The 16,958-nt window shown below is 42.4% G+C and overlaps 2 protein-coding genes across 4 annotated transcripts; one reads left to right on the top strand and one right to left on the bottom strand.

The window, feature by feature from the left end:
• Nucleotides 1-1,646: 1,646 nt before the first annotated feature.
• On the bottom strand, nucleotides 1,647-12,665 carry LOC121963701 (pre-mRNA splicing regulator USH1G-like). 2 transcript variants are annotated; one of them, XM_088069882.1, is made up of 6 exons: nucleotides 12,527-12,665; nucleotides 12,280-12,336; nucleotides 9,555-9,917; nucleotides 5,095-5,542; nucleotides 3,249-4,069; nucleotides 1,647-2,305 (listed from the first exon to the last, which is right to left on the bottom strand). In XM_088069882.1, exons 3-5 carry the CDS (start codon nucleotides 9,716-9,718, stop codon nucleotides 3,251-3,253), a joined length of 1,431 nt encoding a protein of 476 aa, XP_087926008.1. In that variant the 5' UTR covers nucleotides 9,719-9,917; nucleotides 12,280-12,336; nucleotides 12,527-12,665; the 3' UTR covers nucleotides 1,647-2,305; nucleotides 3,249-3,250. The 2 variants fall into 2 exon arrangements, with proteins under 2 accessions (XP_087926008.1, XP_087926009.1); XM_088069883.1 differs by having other exon boundaries at nucleotides 9,555-9,842.
• LOC121958998 (proton channel OTOP3-like) lies at nucleotides 12,332-16,821 on the top strand. Of its 2 annotated transcripts, XM_042508180.2 has the most exons (7): nucleotides 12,333-12,816; nucleotides 12,901-13,037; nucleotides 14,080-14,138; nucleotides 14,293-14,447; nucleotides 15,394-16,076; nucleotides 16,151-16,309; nucleotides 16,443-16,821. In XM_042508180.2, the coding sequence occupies exons 1-7, from the start codon at nucleotides 12,462-12,464 to the stop codon at nucleotides 16,611-16,613; spliced, it is 1,719 nt and encodes a 572-aa protein (XP_042364114.2). In that variant the 5' UTR covers nucleotides 12,333-12,461; the 3' UTR covers nucleotides 16,614-16,821. The 2 variants fall into 2 exon arrangements, with proteins under 2 accessions (XP_087926007.1, XP_042364114.2); XM_088069881.1 differs by having other exon boundaries at nucleotides 12,332-12,816; nucleotides 16,151-16,623.
• The last annotated feature ends 137 nt before the right edge of the window (nucleotides 16,822-16,958 follow it).

The following is a 16,958-nucleotide window of genomic DNA, read 5'->3' as shown; positions in this document are numbered from 1 at the left end:
TTTTATTTAATTTTTTCTTGTAATTTTGATTTGGGCTGTTTTTAGTTATTTTTTAAAGGAGTGTTTTCGCTTTTCAATTGTTTAAAAAATACATAATTTAGTCTTTTTAATGTTCTTTTTTTATATATAATTTTGAGGATTTTATTCTAATAAATGTGAGTTTTTGAGGGCTGTTTTCAATTTTTTGAGTGTTTTTTGTGTTTTAAAAATAATAATTTTAAGTTTTTTTTTCTTTTTGTATATTTTTGAGGGATTTGAGGTGTTTTTCTCTTTTTTAATTTTTTTTTCTTTTTTGATTATTTACAGTTTTTCAAGGTGTTTTTATTTAAATAAGTTTGATGGTTCGTGAGGGGGAGTAATTTTTTTCTGTTTTATTTTCTCTAATAATTTAGAGGTTTTGGGTGTTTGTTTTAAAAAAACAACCTTTAAGTTTTCATTTTAAAAGTTTTTTTCTGAATTGGGTTACACTTTAATACTTGCAGTATATCTTCCTGATTACAGGTACTTTCTTTTGCTTAAGTAACATTTTGAAAGCAGGACTTTTCCTGTAAAAGAGCATTTTCACTGTGTGGCGTTAGTACTTTTACTTCGGTCGTGTATCTGAATGCTCGGGCCGTTACTGTCAGTGGGGGAAAGGTTCAGGGTGGAAAAGAGATGCTGTGTGCAGGAATGTGCTCTGATAGTCGGGGTGTGTTTATGAGTTGGCGCAGGTGAGGGAACATGTGCGTATATCTGGTGTCAGTGTTCTGGGCTGCAGGCCATGCTGACTGCAGCGTGCTCTTTAAAACCTACAGTGTGCATATTTTTTTACTCAGACTCTGCAGAAGCAGGAACAGAGCAGAACCAGGCCGTCTGCCAGATCCACTTACATCCTCCCACAGCCTCCAGCATGTTGATTTTATTTATACGAGCACTAATCGTCCGTCAGTGTCTCTCAGCCGGCCTGAAAAAGACACATGAAGGGTGAAGAGGTGAAGCACATATTAAAGGGACGGTTCAGGACAAAATTAAAAACAACACATCTTTCCTCTTACCCGTAGTGCTGTTTATCAGTCAGGTTCAGTGATACTCAACTTGTGGCCCGCAGACCAAATCTGGCACCCAACAGTGTGCCGGGTGGCCCAAACATTTTACTAATTCACAATAAAATTAAAGTGATTCACACTAAACTGTTTTTGTACTTTTAGTATCCATAAGGTGCAGAAGTGCAGAAAACAGCATCAAAGTAGAGCTTGTTCATCAAAAAAGTGCCAGAGGAGGATCCCCCAAAACCCCGACAGAGGTCCTAGCTAAGACCCTGATGTCATAAAAATCTGTGAAATTTCCTAAAATCCAAGAAACGTCCAAAGATCGTAGAAACATGCTAAAATCCAAGGAACATCCAAAAATAAGAGAAATGTTCTAAAATCTGAGAAATGTCCTAAAATCCTAGAGATGTCCTAAGATCCTAAAATGGTCCTAAAATCCTCAAAACATGCTAAAGTCCTTGAAATCTCCAAAAAACGTGCAAAAACCATACAGATGTCCTAAAATCCTACAAACATGGTTAAGTCTGAGAAAAGTGCTAAAATCCACGAAACCTCCTTAAATAAAAAAATTAAAATGTCCTACAATGCTGTCTGAAACACATGAATTCACACACAAAACAATAATAATTTTGACTTTATTTTAACAAAACATAATAACAGCCGTGGGTACATCTTCAGATAATAAAAAAAAAAGATTTTTACGCAACATTAAAGGGACATTCATGCACAGTCGTCCTCTCAGGTGAGACAGACGGACGGACCTTCAGAGAAACCAGATCGGCCCCGCAGCAACCTGAGACCAGTGTTACCGCGCACACACTCACACAGCCTCACACACCTTTGTTTTACCGCTGAAACTGTGTTTGCAGAGAAACCGTCAGTCTGCGGCTGTTTTCATCCATAAATAAACCACAAAGAGTCGGTCAGCGCTGTGCACCAGCCGTGCTGTCAAATACACCTTTAAAGTAAGAAAACTGTACAATACAGACATCATAAACAAAATATTTAAAGGGTTAAGTACATTCACTGATGCATGAATCATTCAATGAGACATGAATTAATACAGTATGCAAAGATAACACGTGGGTTAGATTTCGGTGGAAGAGGATCCGTACAAACAGAGCGCTCTGTGTGTCCGTGTGTTTGTTTATGTGGCAAAGCCTCAAAAAAATGTTTACAACTTCTTCTCCAGCCTTCACTCTCCGCGTTTTCTAACATTAATAACGGCGCACGGAGCCCGAATCAAGTCTGCAGATTATCTTCACTGTGTGTTTATCCTGCAAATAAACAGAAAAAAATAACATTATGCACGACTGTATTTGGATAAAAAATGTAAAACGAGACATCGACATGCTGCTGAACAGCCGACAGGCCTCCAGCTCCAAAACCCAAATCTTGTTATATGACAAGTCGCCACTAGATGAAGCCATTTAGCCGAAAATAAAGCGTCATTTTATTAGAGAGCATCCAAAACCTTTTCTCCATCACGGATTAAATGAAGGCATGGGAGTGTCTGTTTCTGTCCGGTGAGAAAATCGCCTCGATCACACTGATGTGTGACGACGACATCTCAACATGTAACAATATGCTTAGAAGAGTTTCATGTAGTAAAATACAATACAAGACTCACATTATACATCCTGCAAGTTCTGCACGTTACTTTTATACATTAATCTGTAGCAACGTTCTGATTAACATCTGCACAAAAACAACCTGGTTCTGGTTGAGAAAAGATCATGTTTTGGCTTAAAATACCTGCTTTATAGGGCGCCCGCTCGCTCAGCATGTACAAATACTCTGTTCTCGCTTATTTATATAGCACTTTTCATAAAGACAAATCTGCAACACAAAGTGCTTCTTTCAATAAAAACAAAAGTCCAAATGTAACGTATTTATAGTTTGCAGAAAAACGCAATGCCGAAAATGTTCCTCGTGCTACTGGCCGACAAAGTTACAAACCGAAATATCTTCGTCACTTTGCTCAATCTGAGGTGCAGCTGATAAACTAGAGAAGTAACTAGTAAAGTAGTTTGCAGTAGTTTAGAGATTTAAAAATATTGTGATAAATATCGTGTATTGCGATATAGCCTAAAATATTGTGATATAACTTTAAAGCCATATCGCCGAGCATTCCTGTACATTTGGCGTCAACGTTTCAGCGCTCTCGTGAAAAAGTGAGTGGAGACGATTGTTCAAACAAAATGATTACGTCATACCGACCTTCAGAGCTCGGTGTCTTCGATGGCGTCTGGTTCATCGATGGTGTCCAGACGTCTCTTACAGGCGTCCAGAAGTTTCTTCCTGGGTCCCAGAGGGATGTGGATGCTGTTGAGGTCCTGATCCGAACAGAGCAGCAGAGCCTCCAGGTCGATCTTCTCCCTCCTGAAGATCGCCATGAACTCGCTGAGGCTCTGAGACGCCAGGAACGTCTCCAGAGGACTGTTCTCCGGCTCCAGGTCCTCGTCCAGTCCAACGTCCGTCTCCTCCCAGGGCAGCTCCTGCAGGTTTCTCTCCTGCAGGCTCAACGCGCTGCCGATACTGTCCTCATCGAAGCTCGGCGAGCGTCGAGGCAGATGACCTCGCAGTCGAACGTTCGGCGCCCGGCCCACGGGTTCGCTCCCCGCCACGCTCCCTTCATCCCGTCCCCCGACCCCAAACATACCAGAGCTCATGTAGTTCCTCCTGAACACCATGGTGCCGAGCCCGGGCCGCGTGAACAGGGAGTCGCGCCCGGAGTCGGCGCTGATCTCCGAGTACGCGGCCTCGTGGAGGCCCGGGTCGCTCATGGCACGGGAGACGGTGTCGGCGTCGTCGTCGTCGCGGGGGAACATGTCGCGGATGTTGAGGCGGGAGCGCTCCCTCGGGTTGGCGTAGGTGCCCTGTTTGAGGAACATGACGTCATTGCCGAGCTGCAGGCCGGACAGCGAGCGCACGCTCTTCCTCCCGTCCTCGTAGATCTTAAACGTTCCATCGACCTGCTTCTTCTTCTCCAGCTTCTTCTGGATCTTGGCCTTGCCCTTGGCGGTGGACTGCAGCGTGGCCTGACAGGAAATGTCGAGAAACAAGAAAAACTGCGTTGAGACCTCTGAATAAATAAAGCAACATGAATTTAGACCATCGCTGATGTTGCTTTTCAATCTGAGACTTTTAATCAACATTTTCGCGAAGATTATTTTCAACGGTTTTATGAAAATCTACAATATGTTCGAAAAATATGAATCTGGATTTCGGGTACACCGCAGAACTGAGAGAGCGCTGGTCAAACCTGTGAAAGACCTCAGGTCAAATGTGGACATGAGAACATGAGACAGTAAACCACCCTGTCCCTTTAAATGTGTCTCACTGTGAGACGGACAAGACCACGTCAGCCCGCAAACTCCCGGAAAGAAGCAGCCGACATCCGTGGAGTCATTTTGTGTCCCGTATGACGGGAACGAGACCCGCTGCAAAGCTGCTGCCGGTGCATCCACACTGGATGTCGCTGAAGATACGGCGCCACATACACGTCAAAAAAGCCTGCAGGTTTGTCCACACGCTGAAAACGATCCACCACAGCGACGTGCTGCCGGCCGCCTCATCTGTACAACCGAACACGTGAAAAGATCGCAGGCAGCTGGACGCGACGTTTCAACTTTCTCTGTTAACGTGTGACGAATGTTGAACGACGGCTTTAAGATTTCAGAATTGATCATTTTTAACTGCAAAATTGTAAAATATGAAAAACTGACTGGAAGCTCTCTGGATTTGTTTTTAGCGCTAAAATCAAAGCAGAACTTGTTTCGAGTTGTTTCTTTATCATCGGTCATTGATGATGAATCCTTGACCTCGTTGATTTTTTCATTGTTTCTGTCATTAGGCTGTTAAACTGAGCTGCCCTTTGGGATAAATAAAGTTGTCTTGATTTGACTTGTTAGTTTGTTTTTAAGAGAAAAAAATCTATTAAAGTCGTGAATTGAGTTTGGTGTCAAAGATAACTTTTTTCCGCCGTATCGCCGCGCTCTAACTTCCCCGTAAGCCGTGCTTTCACCGTGTCGTCGTGTCGGTCGGCAGGCCCGCGCGGAAGCACCTGTGAGTATGGCATGTTGGAGGTGACGGTGTTGAACTTCCGGCTCAGCGTGCTGCCGCTGGTGTAGCTGGAGAAGCTGATGGCGTCCAGGTTGTCGAGCGCCGCCGACTCCTTCACGAACTTCCTCTCCATGCGCTCGCGGTGCTTCCTCTGCAGCTTGGCGCAGTCTTTGATCCGGCGCTCCGCGGCGCGAAACGCCCGGTCCTTGAGTTTGCCGACCAGCTTGGGGTTGAGGGTGATCTGCTTGGCAGCGATGGAGTCCAAGTAGCGGACGCAGTCCATGTGTCCCTTGGCGGCGGCCATGTCCAGCGGAGTGTGGTAGTCGTTGTCCAGACACCACACGTTGGCACCGAAAGCCACCAGGAAGGACAGGCAGTTGTGGTGGCCGTTGGCAGCCGCCAGGTGGAGCGGCGTGTTGCCCCAGATGTCACACCTGTCCGGGTCACCTCTGGAGGACAGACGAGGAGACGAGACGCCACGTTAGATCTCAACATCGCTGAATTCACATACAACAGGATTTCTGTTTCTCTGTGATTTTTAAATTAAGGAATATTTTTTTCTTTACTTAATTTTTTTTATGTAAAAAAAATGGTAATTTTGTTTTCTTAAATATGTGTGTTTTTTAAAGAAAACATGCCTTTAACTGTTTGGAAGGAATTTTTTCTTTAAAAATCACAAAAAATGTCACATTTTTTCAAAACCAGAAAGTGTAAAAATGAAATTATCATCAGGCTTTTAAAATATCTGATGGTCCTGGAACACTCAAGGTATATTTAGTTTTCCAAAACTTCTCCAGGCCTGAAAATTACTATTTGTAAATTCAATGACTTTTCCAGGTTAATTATGGCCATTAGAACCCTGAAAAACACACACGTGCAGTTGGGGGTCCGGTGCCTTGCTCGAGAGCACTTTGGCAGTGTCAGGAGATATATGTATATATATATATATATATATTTTTTATTAATATTTTTCATAGTACAAATGAATAATAACAGCCTGAAATATTACTGTGACAGCAGAATATTACCCATAATGCTGCACAAGCAAAAACAACAACGCACACTGGACTTTGGCTTCTGATAACACACAGATTACAGCTCCCTGACATGCGTGTCACATGTTGACCTCCACACGGACACAAGCATGAACTTGTTTGTATTGACCCGGATCCACCGCTAAGCCCCTCCTCTTCCTGTTTTCCCCCCGCCCACTCGGCCGTGGCCGATCAATAATTGACGCGCTGCAGGTTAAACATGACAGAGGTGACTCTGCATTATTTATCTCACACACCAACAGTCTTCTTCTGCAGACACCCGGAGACACTGTTACCACACGCCGCACGGTCGCCGCACGGTCGCCGCCGCCACCGGCTCCGACCCTGATTTCACTTCCTGTCAACTAAGACCTCATCTGACATCACAGCAAAGAGTGCGTGGTTCATTTTTACATTCAGAAAGCGTCGTATTTTACTCTTATATCCTGACAGCTGAAGGTCAATTAACCATTTAGGGGTTAATTCTCATCACTCTGTGCACAAAATACACTTTTCAAAATCAAGCTTTAAAAACTATTATTCATTAATGTTATTTTCAAATGTTATTGAATTAATTCTTTTAACCAAAATCAGTCCTAATCATAATCATAATCATGTCAGTGTGTGAGTGTAGCTGCTGACAGTCTGGGATCTGTCAGTGTGTGAGTGTAGCTGCTGACAGTCTGGGATCTGTCAGTGTGTGAGTGTAGCTGCTGACAGTCTGGGATATGTCAGTGTGTGAGTGTAGCTGCTGACAGTCTGGGATATGTCAGTGTGTGAGTGTAGCTGCTGACAGTCTGGGATATGTCAGTGTGTGAGTGTAGCTGCTGACAGTCTGGGATCTGTCAGTGTGTGAGTGTAGCTGCTGACAGTCTGGGATATGTCAGTGATCAGCAGCTACATTGACTGTGACAGGTCACCTAGTGGAAATAGCATGTATTTCCTCCATATGCCAAATATGGTCAAAATGACCTCATCAGGTGGAAAATAGTCAAAATGACAAATTCAGAGTCAAAAGCCCAGAATGACACCCAGAAATAATACAAGTCCTGTTTTTCTGCTCTGATGGCTGTGGGATCAAAAATGTCAGTTTGAATGGGTTTCAATGGAGCATTTTTGGACCTGAACAGTCTGAATGTAACTATTTAGTTATATTTTCAGATTTAATCTCTCATTTTTCATTCTGTATTTTATTTGGGCAAAGTTTCATTGCCTACTTGAGACGTTTGTCTGGTTTTTACTTTGGATTTTGGAGGAAAATATCTGCATAAGATCAGAAAAGCTTCTAGAAATAAAAAAAGCCTGTTGAGTGAGTTAAAAAGAAAACTTTTGCTGTTAAATTTGTCTGAAATCTGCTTTTCTTTCCTCAGTTATCTTTGAATCTGAACTTTAATGTTCGGCTCAGCTTTAGTCGTCGGTCTTTGCTTCACGTCAGCTCCTCCATCCATCACCGTGACCTTTTCCTGAGCGCGCAGCATCGACTGACCTCTGCGTTACTGCTCGCCTTATAAAGCTGCCACCGTGACTCACGGCGCTCTGCTGGCTGCGACAGAGCAGCCGCTAAACATCACGCCGCTTCATCTCAAAAACAAAACACAGAAGCTACAAGTTATCTCAGCGGATATAAACGTACTCCTGAAGGCTTTTCTGAAGATCAGCTTTCTCTCTCACGTACGCAGCTTTCAGATCATATCGACCATCTTTATCTGCTCCGACTCTGAGCCGCTATGTAACGGATTATCCTCGATATGAAGTTATCACGCTTCACTCTTTATTCTCCTTATAGAGTGTGTGTGTGTGTGTGTGTGTGTGTGTGTGTGTGACCTTTCTCTGTAATCAGGCTGCTGAAATGTCTCCAGCTGCTCTGCTGACATTTGGCAGGAAGTGTTTTTATATTCCTGCTAATATGAGCAGGCACATTTATCGGTGAGGTAATACGGCCTTTGGTATGTAGGTAACAGGGACGCATGATAATAACGGCATGTCATCGATATTTAAAAAACAATAAAAATTTCTGCCGATGTGACAGGCTGACGTGATGACGCTTTAACTCTTCACTTTATTTCTTTTAAAAACATGGAAGAGTGGCAACGAGCAACTTAAGAAAAAAATAGTTAAAAAAAGGGTAAAAATACAAAGAAAAAAAGAAAAAAAAAACATCTGAAAAAAGAAAATAATAACTATTTAAAAACAAAACAAAACATGTATTTAATATACTAATATATATATTTTTGCCCCACGCTTTTACATTTTTTTTTTCCAAATCCATGTTTTCTTGCAATTTGCAAAACAGTTCCTGCCAAGTTGCTCGTTGCCTTTTAAATCTATGTTTTGAAAAGAAAGCCAATCAATGTGCTCAGATTTGATGCTATTCGACTTTTGGGTTATCGATCAGAAAAAAATGGTGTGAAATAATCAATACGATGAAAAATCAATACCGTGCATCGTAACAGGTAATGTTGAGTTCTGTAAACCGGAGGATTCAGTTTCTGCCAGAAAAAACAGATTTCTGTTTACAGAATAGGAAACTCCGACTCGACTCTGATTTTCTTTATATGTCCGATTGTTTAAAGGTTCATATTCAAAGTCCTCTGAAATAAGTTCAAGTTATTTGATTGACACAAGGGACTGTTTATTATTTATGAGGGGGGTAATTTTTAAGCCCTGAGGAGGGACTTGTGTTTTATTTTGGCTTTGTGGAGGGCGAACAACACTGAATGACTATTTTTTATATTTTATAATAAATAAAAAATATTTTGACTATTTTCCACCTGATGACATCATTGTTACTGTATTTGGCATCTGGAGAAAATAATCAATGTAGTTATTAATCACTGACATATCCCAGACTGTCAGCATCCTGTAGAAAATCTAATTAATGTATAATATCTTTTATAGCCTGAATTTGAAAAGCGCAATTTATGTGCAGAGCAGTATTTTAACACTGCAAAAAATAATAATAATGATATATGATTTTATTATAAAATCTTTTAAAAAATCAATGTTGCTGCTAATTATTGACATATCTCAGGCTGTGATGATAAAAAAAATCTACTTTGCATGTAGTATATTGAAAATAATAATTAATTCAATTCATTTAAAAACATAGTGGCATCACGAGAAAAAAAGGCATTTAAAGGGTTAAATTCTGAAAATGAAACGAGGATTCAGGAGTGTGTATAATAAAGCCGGCCAGACAAAGTCACACGCAGCCCCCCCGCCCCCCTGATAAATACAGCACAGTCCCTAATTTCAGGTGAACTTTCTCCTGCAAAATTGGACAAACCTGTCCGAATACTGGATTAAAACTGTTACATATCGACACATAGGGACATCGGTCCCCCTCCGGCAGTCCTATGAGGACACATGTTAAACTTGTTGACCTGACCGGGAGTTTTTACGGTGTAACCGGAGGAAGCGGACTCACCCTCTGCCCACGATGAGCCGCAGCGCCTCCAGGTTGCCGTGGTAAGCGGCCCACAGGGTCGGTGTCATCCCGTCCTCGTCCGGGGCGTTCAGATCCTTCCGTGTGGCCTCCTTCAGGACGTCCAGGTAGCCGTCCCGGGCCGCCCGGTGGTACCGGTCGTTCATGGCGGCGGCAGCCCCCGCGGCGGCTCACTCTCGGTTCGGTTCCATGGAGGTTCCGGAGGGTCTGCCCCCGGTGTTTAGCCGACTTTTAGTCCGGGAGGAGGCGCGTCCGGAGCGGGGGGACGGCCTGCGGAGGAGCGGGGACCGTTACTAGGAGACCACCACGAGCACGAGGACGCTGGGTGTCAGACAGGGGGCGGGGCTATGATAAGGAGACACGCCCATTAATAAAAACAACATTTATTTAAAAATAAATAAATAATATATATACTTAAATGAATTCACAGCATTAAAACATTTTACTTTGGAAACCCAGCATATACATTCATTTCTTCTAAATCAATGTTTTATATAAAATAATCTAAAATATCCTGGTAAGCCCAGATGTTTTTGTTGTTTTTTTTTTAAATTTCCACTTGAATTAGTTGAATTGAACCAGTTGAACCTGTGTGACCTGAATCATTTTTTTTATTATGAACCTTTTTGGGATCTGATTTTGTGAACATTGAAAAACAAAATATTAAAATTCCGCTTTTTAAATGTAAATCACAAATATTTCACATATTAATTTCAAGGAATTACATTTTAAATTTTAAGAAAAAAAATATTTCAGATTCAGACACACGGCTTTTAAAACTACCCAAGATTTCAGTGGTCTCTTATTTTCAGTAATTAGTATTTAAATGTTAAAATACAAAGACTTATATATTTTATTTCCTTCCATAAAAATATGTTTGTGCGTGGTTTGCTGGACTATTTCTTTTTGTATCACAATTATTACAGTAAGTTTTCTTACAGATTTTCATGCCTACATTCACCCATCTGAAACATGTAAAACAGCAGCGTGCTTTGCATTTAAAAATGTTTTGTGTAGTAAATGGGCTTAGACATGCAAAACCACTGTGACCCTTAAACTTTCCACATAACTCAAAGGGTGTGTTTGCAAGTTTCAACTCATTAAGTTCAAATCATACTTTACATTAATGTCAGACATTTTCCAAACTATAATTTAAAATATGATTTCAGACTTTTTGGATGTTGTCTTCTTGCAGCTGCTGGCTTCTATTCTTTTCTAAGTGTTTGTAAAACTATTTATGAGACAGTAAAGCATGCATACTTTAAAAAATCAGTGTTACATTATGCATGAATGCACTGCAACTTTGACCAAAAACAATACTGGTTTGACTTCCACCGTGGTGGATTTTACAAGCAAATTTCCCAGGTCTATCAATTGTTTTTGTTGATACAGTAGGGAAATACATGCAAAGCAGTTGCAGCCTCAAACAGTAGAAAAAAATACCTCAAAATTTCTTAAACAAAACAACAGGATTTACAAATCTGCTGGCTGAAGCAGACAGAAGCACCTGCACGGTTTTTAAATGTGAAACTAAACACAGAAATACCATCAGCTGCAGCAGGTCAGCTGTGACTAAACTATTAGCTGCTGCTTGAGGCGCCGCGGCGATAAGACCGAGGTTACATTCATAAGTCAGTTCCTGGTGTGGACAAATGCAAACAGTGACACAACATGGCAGAGTGCCCAGCTGATACACCCTTTCAAAGTAAAGTAACCTCACTGCCTCTAAAGGAATACCTCAACACCAAAAAGAGCATTTGTGTACCAAATTCTCAGCCCGTTTACACTGAACTGGTGAAGAAGACTTTGTTTTTCTCTCATGCCTCCACAGTCAACGAAGAATCCAAAAAAGTTTTGATAAATTAAAATTATATAGGGGTCCACGTTTCACAACAGCAAAACTATATCAAAATGTCCATTTACAAACTCTCAGACAACATAATTCAAGTCTAATTTATCAAGCCGTATGAACAGAACTTCACAAACAGATGGACCTTTACGATGGGGAACTGAACGAACAGAAAAACGTATCTTTGCTCTCTTCAGAGCAAGACTCCACAGATAGAAACAGTAATTTTACCTCTCTGAACACGGGAGCTGCTGATCCGCTGCTTCTTCAATCAGTTAGTTAGTTTGTGTTATCATGTAACTTTAGCGTTTTAAACTGTGAGTTCGGATGTCACACAATAATTAGGACATATCTTGGATTTCAGGAAATATCTAGGATTTTAAGATATTTCTGGGTTTTTAGCACATTAGGGGCTTAGCTAGGACCTCTGTCGGGGATTGCGGAGGATCCTCCACTTGTAGTTTTTTTTTAAATAAACAAGCTCTATTCTGATTGGGTTCAATCGGTAGTTATTGAAATATGACATCAGTTGGATATGCTAATTTAAGCCCCTTTGTTGGCATGACAACACCTCCATTTAGAAGTTTTTCTGCTCCTAAAGATGGACCCCTATGACTTCAATTCATCAACAACTTGATACTTTGGATTCCTCCTTCACTGTAAAAGCATGCGAGAAAAACTAAGCTGTCCTCATAAATTCAGTGTAACACTGAGTCATGAATGAATATGCAAACAGTCATACTGTGGGTGTCGTATTCCTTTAAGATTAACGCGGCCGTGGTTCCTGCTGAGGGCATTTGGGGCCACAAAGCAAACAGCAGGTAAAACAAAGGTCAACATGAAAAGTAAACACGATACCTGCTGGCTTTCCTGTGCAAGGTGTGTCGGTATTAATGCGCCGGATTGAGACCACACCTGTGTGGAGAGACGGATAAAAGAATTACAACCCTTCAGACGCATGCCTTCACATGTTGATCTGCAGCATGAAGTCGTGAGAAAAAACTGCAAACTGAACGTAGAGAAGAGACAAGACGAAAATCATGAATCTGGATCATGACCCCGATTCCTCCCGGGGAAAACCTGGAAGTAATGAAGCAGCTCAGACCTCAGACAATCAGATCCAGTCCTCGGAGGACCCGGTGCTGGTTTGGGTTCCCAGTGGGAGGCGTCTGATCTCGGGTTTGCTGGGTCTGAACGTGGTGCTGCTGGGAGCGGCGCTGGTGGCCGGACAGGCCTTTAACCCGGACGAGCTGAAGCACCAGGAGCCGCAGGTGTTCCTGCTGCTGCTGATGGGGGTCAGTCTGGTCTGGATGCTGTGGTACCTGCTGTGGGCCCGCAATCAGCCCGGCATCTGCCCACATAAAGACCACCACGCCGGGGGGATCACAGTCACCGGTGAGCTCTCGTGTGTTTAGTTTCTGATTTAAGATAGTAGTTGTTGAGTCGGAGTAATGAGATGTTTCGTGTCTCCTGCTGCAGCGGTCCTCATGCTTTTTGCAGCCTTCAGTCTGCTGCTGTTTGTCTTCAGGGCCGGTTATTTGATCAGCATGAGGGAGTGTAAACCTGCTGCCACGGTGCTCTCTCCGTTCTTTGAGGCGTCTTTTCTCACGCTGCAGGTAATGACATTTAATATTTGGTAGAGAAATCAAATCGCTGTAAAAGAGGTGCTGAAACAAAAGCAAAAATCAGAAGAAAGAAAAACGTTAAGGGACATTTGATGGTAGAAAAAAAGGTTTTTGAAACTTGCAAAGTCAGTATTTAAAGGAATACTTCACCCCAAAAATAATAACTTTTATACCAGTTACTCACCCGGTGTTTTTCTGGCATGCCTCCACAGTGAACGAAGAATCCAAAAACAGATAAAATCTTTAAACTAGCGCCAAACGCAGGGAGACCCACAGCTCCAAGAAGAGAGGACACTGACGTGTTACGCGAATGCAGAAAGAACAAATTCGTTTTATCTTTAAGGATCACTTCACCCCCCAAAACGATCCTCTGTAATTCTATTACTCACCCACTGTTGTGATGAATTTGTGAAGAATACTGTGTTTCTCTCACAAACCTTCATAGTGAACGAAGAATCCGAAAACGCAGAAAATTCTTGATGAATTGAAGTCACAGGGGTCCGTGTTTAACACACGCTAATCTACATCAAAATATCTGTTTAAAATTTCTCACACAACTCGTGCAGAATAACCCGAGTCTCATTTATCCAGTCATTTGCTCAGTCCTGCACAGACAGCCCTTTACCATAATCTATACAGTCACTGATAAACTAGATTTAGGATCTTTGTAACTAAATATCTTTTACTTATACTGTAGGTCTACTTACCAGCTTTTGTGGTCTTCAGCTTTATGTTTTGGTCTTCATCGATGAATAGAATCCGCCGCGGTGTCATTACGAAGGTTTTAAGCTTAAACGGATTAAACAAACCTAATATTTTTAAAAACAACTATTGTGAGAGCTGACAGATAAGATATTTAAATAGTTTAAAATATAGAAATATCAGTGCTTCCCAACTGAGTACAAACTAAAACTGCAAAAAATAACCTTCACAGTGGCACTCTGAAATCTCACCATCGGAAGTTATCTTTAAATTCTAACCTTTTCCGAAGTCTTAAATGATTAACTGCTTATTTTATTTTTTTCTTTTGCAGACGTATTTACTGTGGGCTCACTCCAAAGACTGCATCCACAGACACAAGATAATCACCAGGTGCATCGCTCGTTACTCTTTTATTTTTCTAAATGTTTCGTCAATGTTTTATTAGCTGTTAGTAAAGGTTGATGTTTGCCATTTCTAGCTTCAGGCGAACGTGACTTTTGTGTATATTATTATATCCGTCATATTTGCATGCTGTCTGATGCAGGTCGGGACTGATGGTGATCCTGTCGGCCGACGTGCTGCTGTGGCTGAACGCGGTGACGGAGGACACCATCCACGAGGAGATCGAGTTAGAAAAAGAAGACGGACTGGATTTCAGCAACAAGAGCTCATCTGAAGCAGACGGTTCTGGTTTATCAGGTAGTTTTTAACCATTTCTGTGACCTGTTCAATTTAGACATCTGAATTTTTCACCAGTGATTGGAAATTGTGTGAAAATGCTGCTTAATAAATATGACCCCAATCGGCCAGATGGGGGGCGAAAAATAAAAGGGCCACTTAGAGAAGTCTTAACTCCCACATGGCCAGTCCGATTTGGTACAGACATCTTTAAAATGTGTCTTCCTCACAAGATTTGTTGCCATTTGGACTTTTTAAAACACATTTTTGACACGTCCTCTACACCGTAGAGGTTCAATCATTAATCATTTAACTTCAAAAAGGGGCGTGGCCAAACACATAAATACACCAAACTCCACCACACTTGAGCCATTCATCAAGAAAACTGTAGGATATATCCACATAAGTACCTGAAACAAACCCTTAAAGTTTCATTCAAACTGACCACTAGTGGGCGCTACAAATGCAAGAAATGGGCATGGTGTTTCACAAACTGGTCTATAAATGAGAAATCTTTTGTCCAATCATTACAAAACTTGTAGAGTATGTTTCATAACAATTTTGAACCATATGTTTTACTTTATTTTGAAATTACTCGATGGGAGGAGCCACCAGTTCCAAATAGGTGCAATGGGCTGGTACAAATTTAGCCATAAATCAATGACAGTGTCCAAATATCACCAAACTTGGTAGATATTTCTAATCAAGCTGTTAAAACATGTCCCCAAAATGTTTTCGGCAAAAGAGGGAGTTGTCGAAGGAGGCTGTGGCCTGGCAGAGATTTACTGTAACTGTTTGATCCTTATAAAACCTGTTAGTCATGTTTAATGCAGGTGTTAGAAACTGTCAAAGGTCTTCACAGTTTTCAGCTTCTAACGTTCTGCATTGGCTTGAACGCTGAAATCTTTACTTGCGACTACATTATTAGATGTCTTTATTTTGTGTACCCGTCCATATCTGCTTTTAGGAATCGCCAATTCGACGTTCTGTCAGTGCAGTGCGAGTGCAGCCTGCCTCACATTCAGAAAAGGCTTCGAAATCCTTTTCCCCTTCAACATGGAGTACTACCTGATGGCGGGCTGCTTGATCTACGTGATGTGGAAGAACGTGGGCCGCAGGATGAGCCCGGGTCACCACCACGTCGCTCAGAAGCTGACTCTTCACGTCGTCTATCAAGGCGGGGTCATATACGGCCTCGTGTTTGGCACCCTGGTGCTCGTCGCTGGAGTGGCTGTCTTCATTCTCTACCAGGTTTGGGTGGGTCAGCGGCAGCTCCGCCTCACCGCCTTCCACATATTTTACGGCTACCATTTAGCCGTCATGCCCGTCATGTCGATGTGCTCCCTGGCCGGGATGCTGGTCCACCGGCTGGAGAGGAGGGCGAACGAAGAGGGGCACAACCCGACTCGGAGCCTGGATGTGATGCTCCTGGTCGCGGCCGCTCTGGGCCAGCTCGCCCTCTCCTACTTCTCCCTGGTGGCGGCTCTGGCCGTGGGGACCCGCGGCCCTCTGGGGGACCTCGACCTGTCGTACTCCCTCCTCAGCCTGCTGGAGCTCATCCTCCAGAACATCTTCATCATCGAAGGCCTCCACAGGCACCCGAACCTCCTCGCCAAGAAGAAAGCGAGGCAGCGGAGCAGCATTTTCAAGGTACCTGCATCCTGAATGTTTTTATCAACTGGAACAAGTCAGTCTTTAAAAAATGTCTTTTATCTGTCCCACAGAGAAAGGTTAACGTGCCAATACAAGAGGAGAGGAAGACCGATATTTCACTGCTGGATGGGAACACATCAGCCGCTGTCCAACAGCATGACGGGAAAAGACCCTGGACGAAAAGAGCAATACAAGAAATCTGTGCTTTCCTCATCCTCGCTAACATTATGGTAATATCACGTTTATCGAAGCAAGCAATTAAAATCCAAAAGATCATTTGGACGGTGAAGAATTCCTTTAAGACAAAAGTTTCTTTGTTCTTTCTGCATTCACCGAACACGTCTTTGTCCTCTCTTCTTGCAGCTGTGGGTCATTCCTGCGTTTGGCGTCCACCCGCAGTTTGAGAACGGCCTCGGGAAACAGTTTTTCGGCTTCTCCGCCTGGTTTGTTCTGGTGAACTTGGGTCAGCCGCTCTGTGTTTTCTACAGGATGCACTCAGTGGGAGCTTTAATGGAGCTGCTCATCTCCGCGTGACGAGCAGCGGCCGCCTAACACGACTGTTACTGGAGAAGATATGAAAATGTTTGGCTGAAAAACAACATGATATCTATTTTAAAATGATTTGGTTTATACATTATGTGGCCAAAAGTGTGTGGACATGCCTCTATATGTTTGGCCTGCGGATGTTTTGCGTAGTTTCTTTTAGCTCCAAGTGCATTTTAATGGTGCAGCAGACAATAATGTTTGTTTGAAGTACACCAGTGTGTCAACACTTTGTGTTTGTCCCTCTCCTGTTTCAACATGACAGCGCCTTCGTGCACAAAGCCGGCTCCATAAAAGACGTTGTTTTGACTGGAACTTCGAGTGAAAAAATCCGTC

Source organism: Plectropomus leopardus, chromosome 19, assembly GCF_026936395.1.
Source record: "Plectropomus leopardus strain MGB_pleo_1.0 chromosome 19, ASM2693639v1, whole genome shotgun sequence".
Taxonomy (NCBI): Eukaryota; Metazoa; Chordata; class Actinopteri; order Perciformes; family Serranidae; genus Plectropomus; species Plectropomus leopardus.
Note: the sequence above shows the minus strand (reverse complement) of the source record. Positions and strands in the feature narration are given on the sequence as shown.

Bases quoted from the DNA above. Each gene is read 5' to 3' on its own strand.
- LOC121958998 (XM_088069881.1), top strand. From the start codon at position 12,462: ATGAATCTGGATCATGACCCCGATTCCTCCCGGGGAAAACCTGGAAGT. The intron at 14,448-15,393 runs GTAGTTTTTAAC...ATCTGCTTTTAG, and splicing joins AGACGGTTCTGGTTTATCAG to GAATCGCCAATTCGACGTTC. The intron at 16,077-16,150 runs GTACCTGCATCC...TCTGTCCCACAG, and splicing joins AGCGGAGCAGCATTTTCAAG to AGAAAGGTTAACGTGCCAAT.
- LOC121963701 (XM_088069882.1), bottom strand. From the start codon at position 9,718: ATGAACGACCGGTACCACCGGGCGGCCCGGGACGGCTACCTGGACGTC. The intron at 5,543-9,554 runs GTGAGTCCGCTT...TCTGTCCTCCAG, and splicing joins CGGCTCATCGTGGGCAGAGG to AGGTGACCCGGACAGGTGTG. The intron at 4,070-5,094 runs GTGCTTCCGCGC...ATTTCCTGTCAG, and splicing joins CCAACATGCCATACTCACAG to GCCACGCTGCAGTCCACCGC.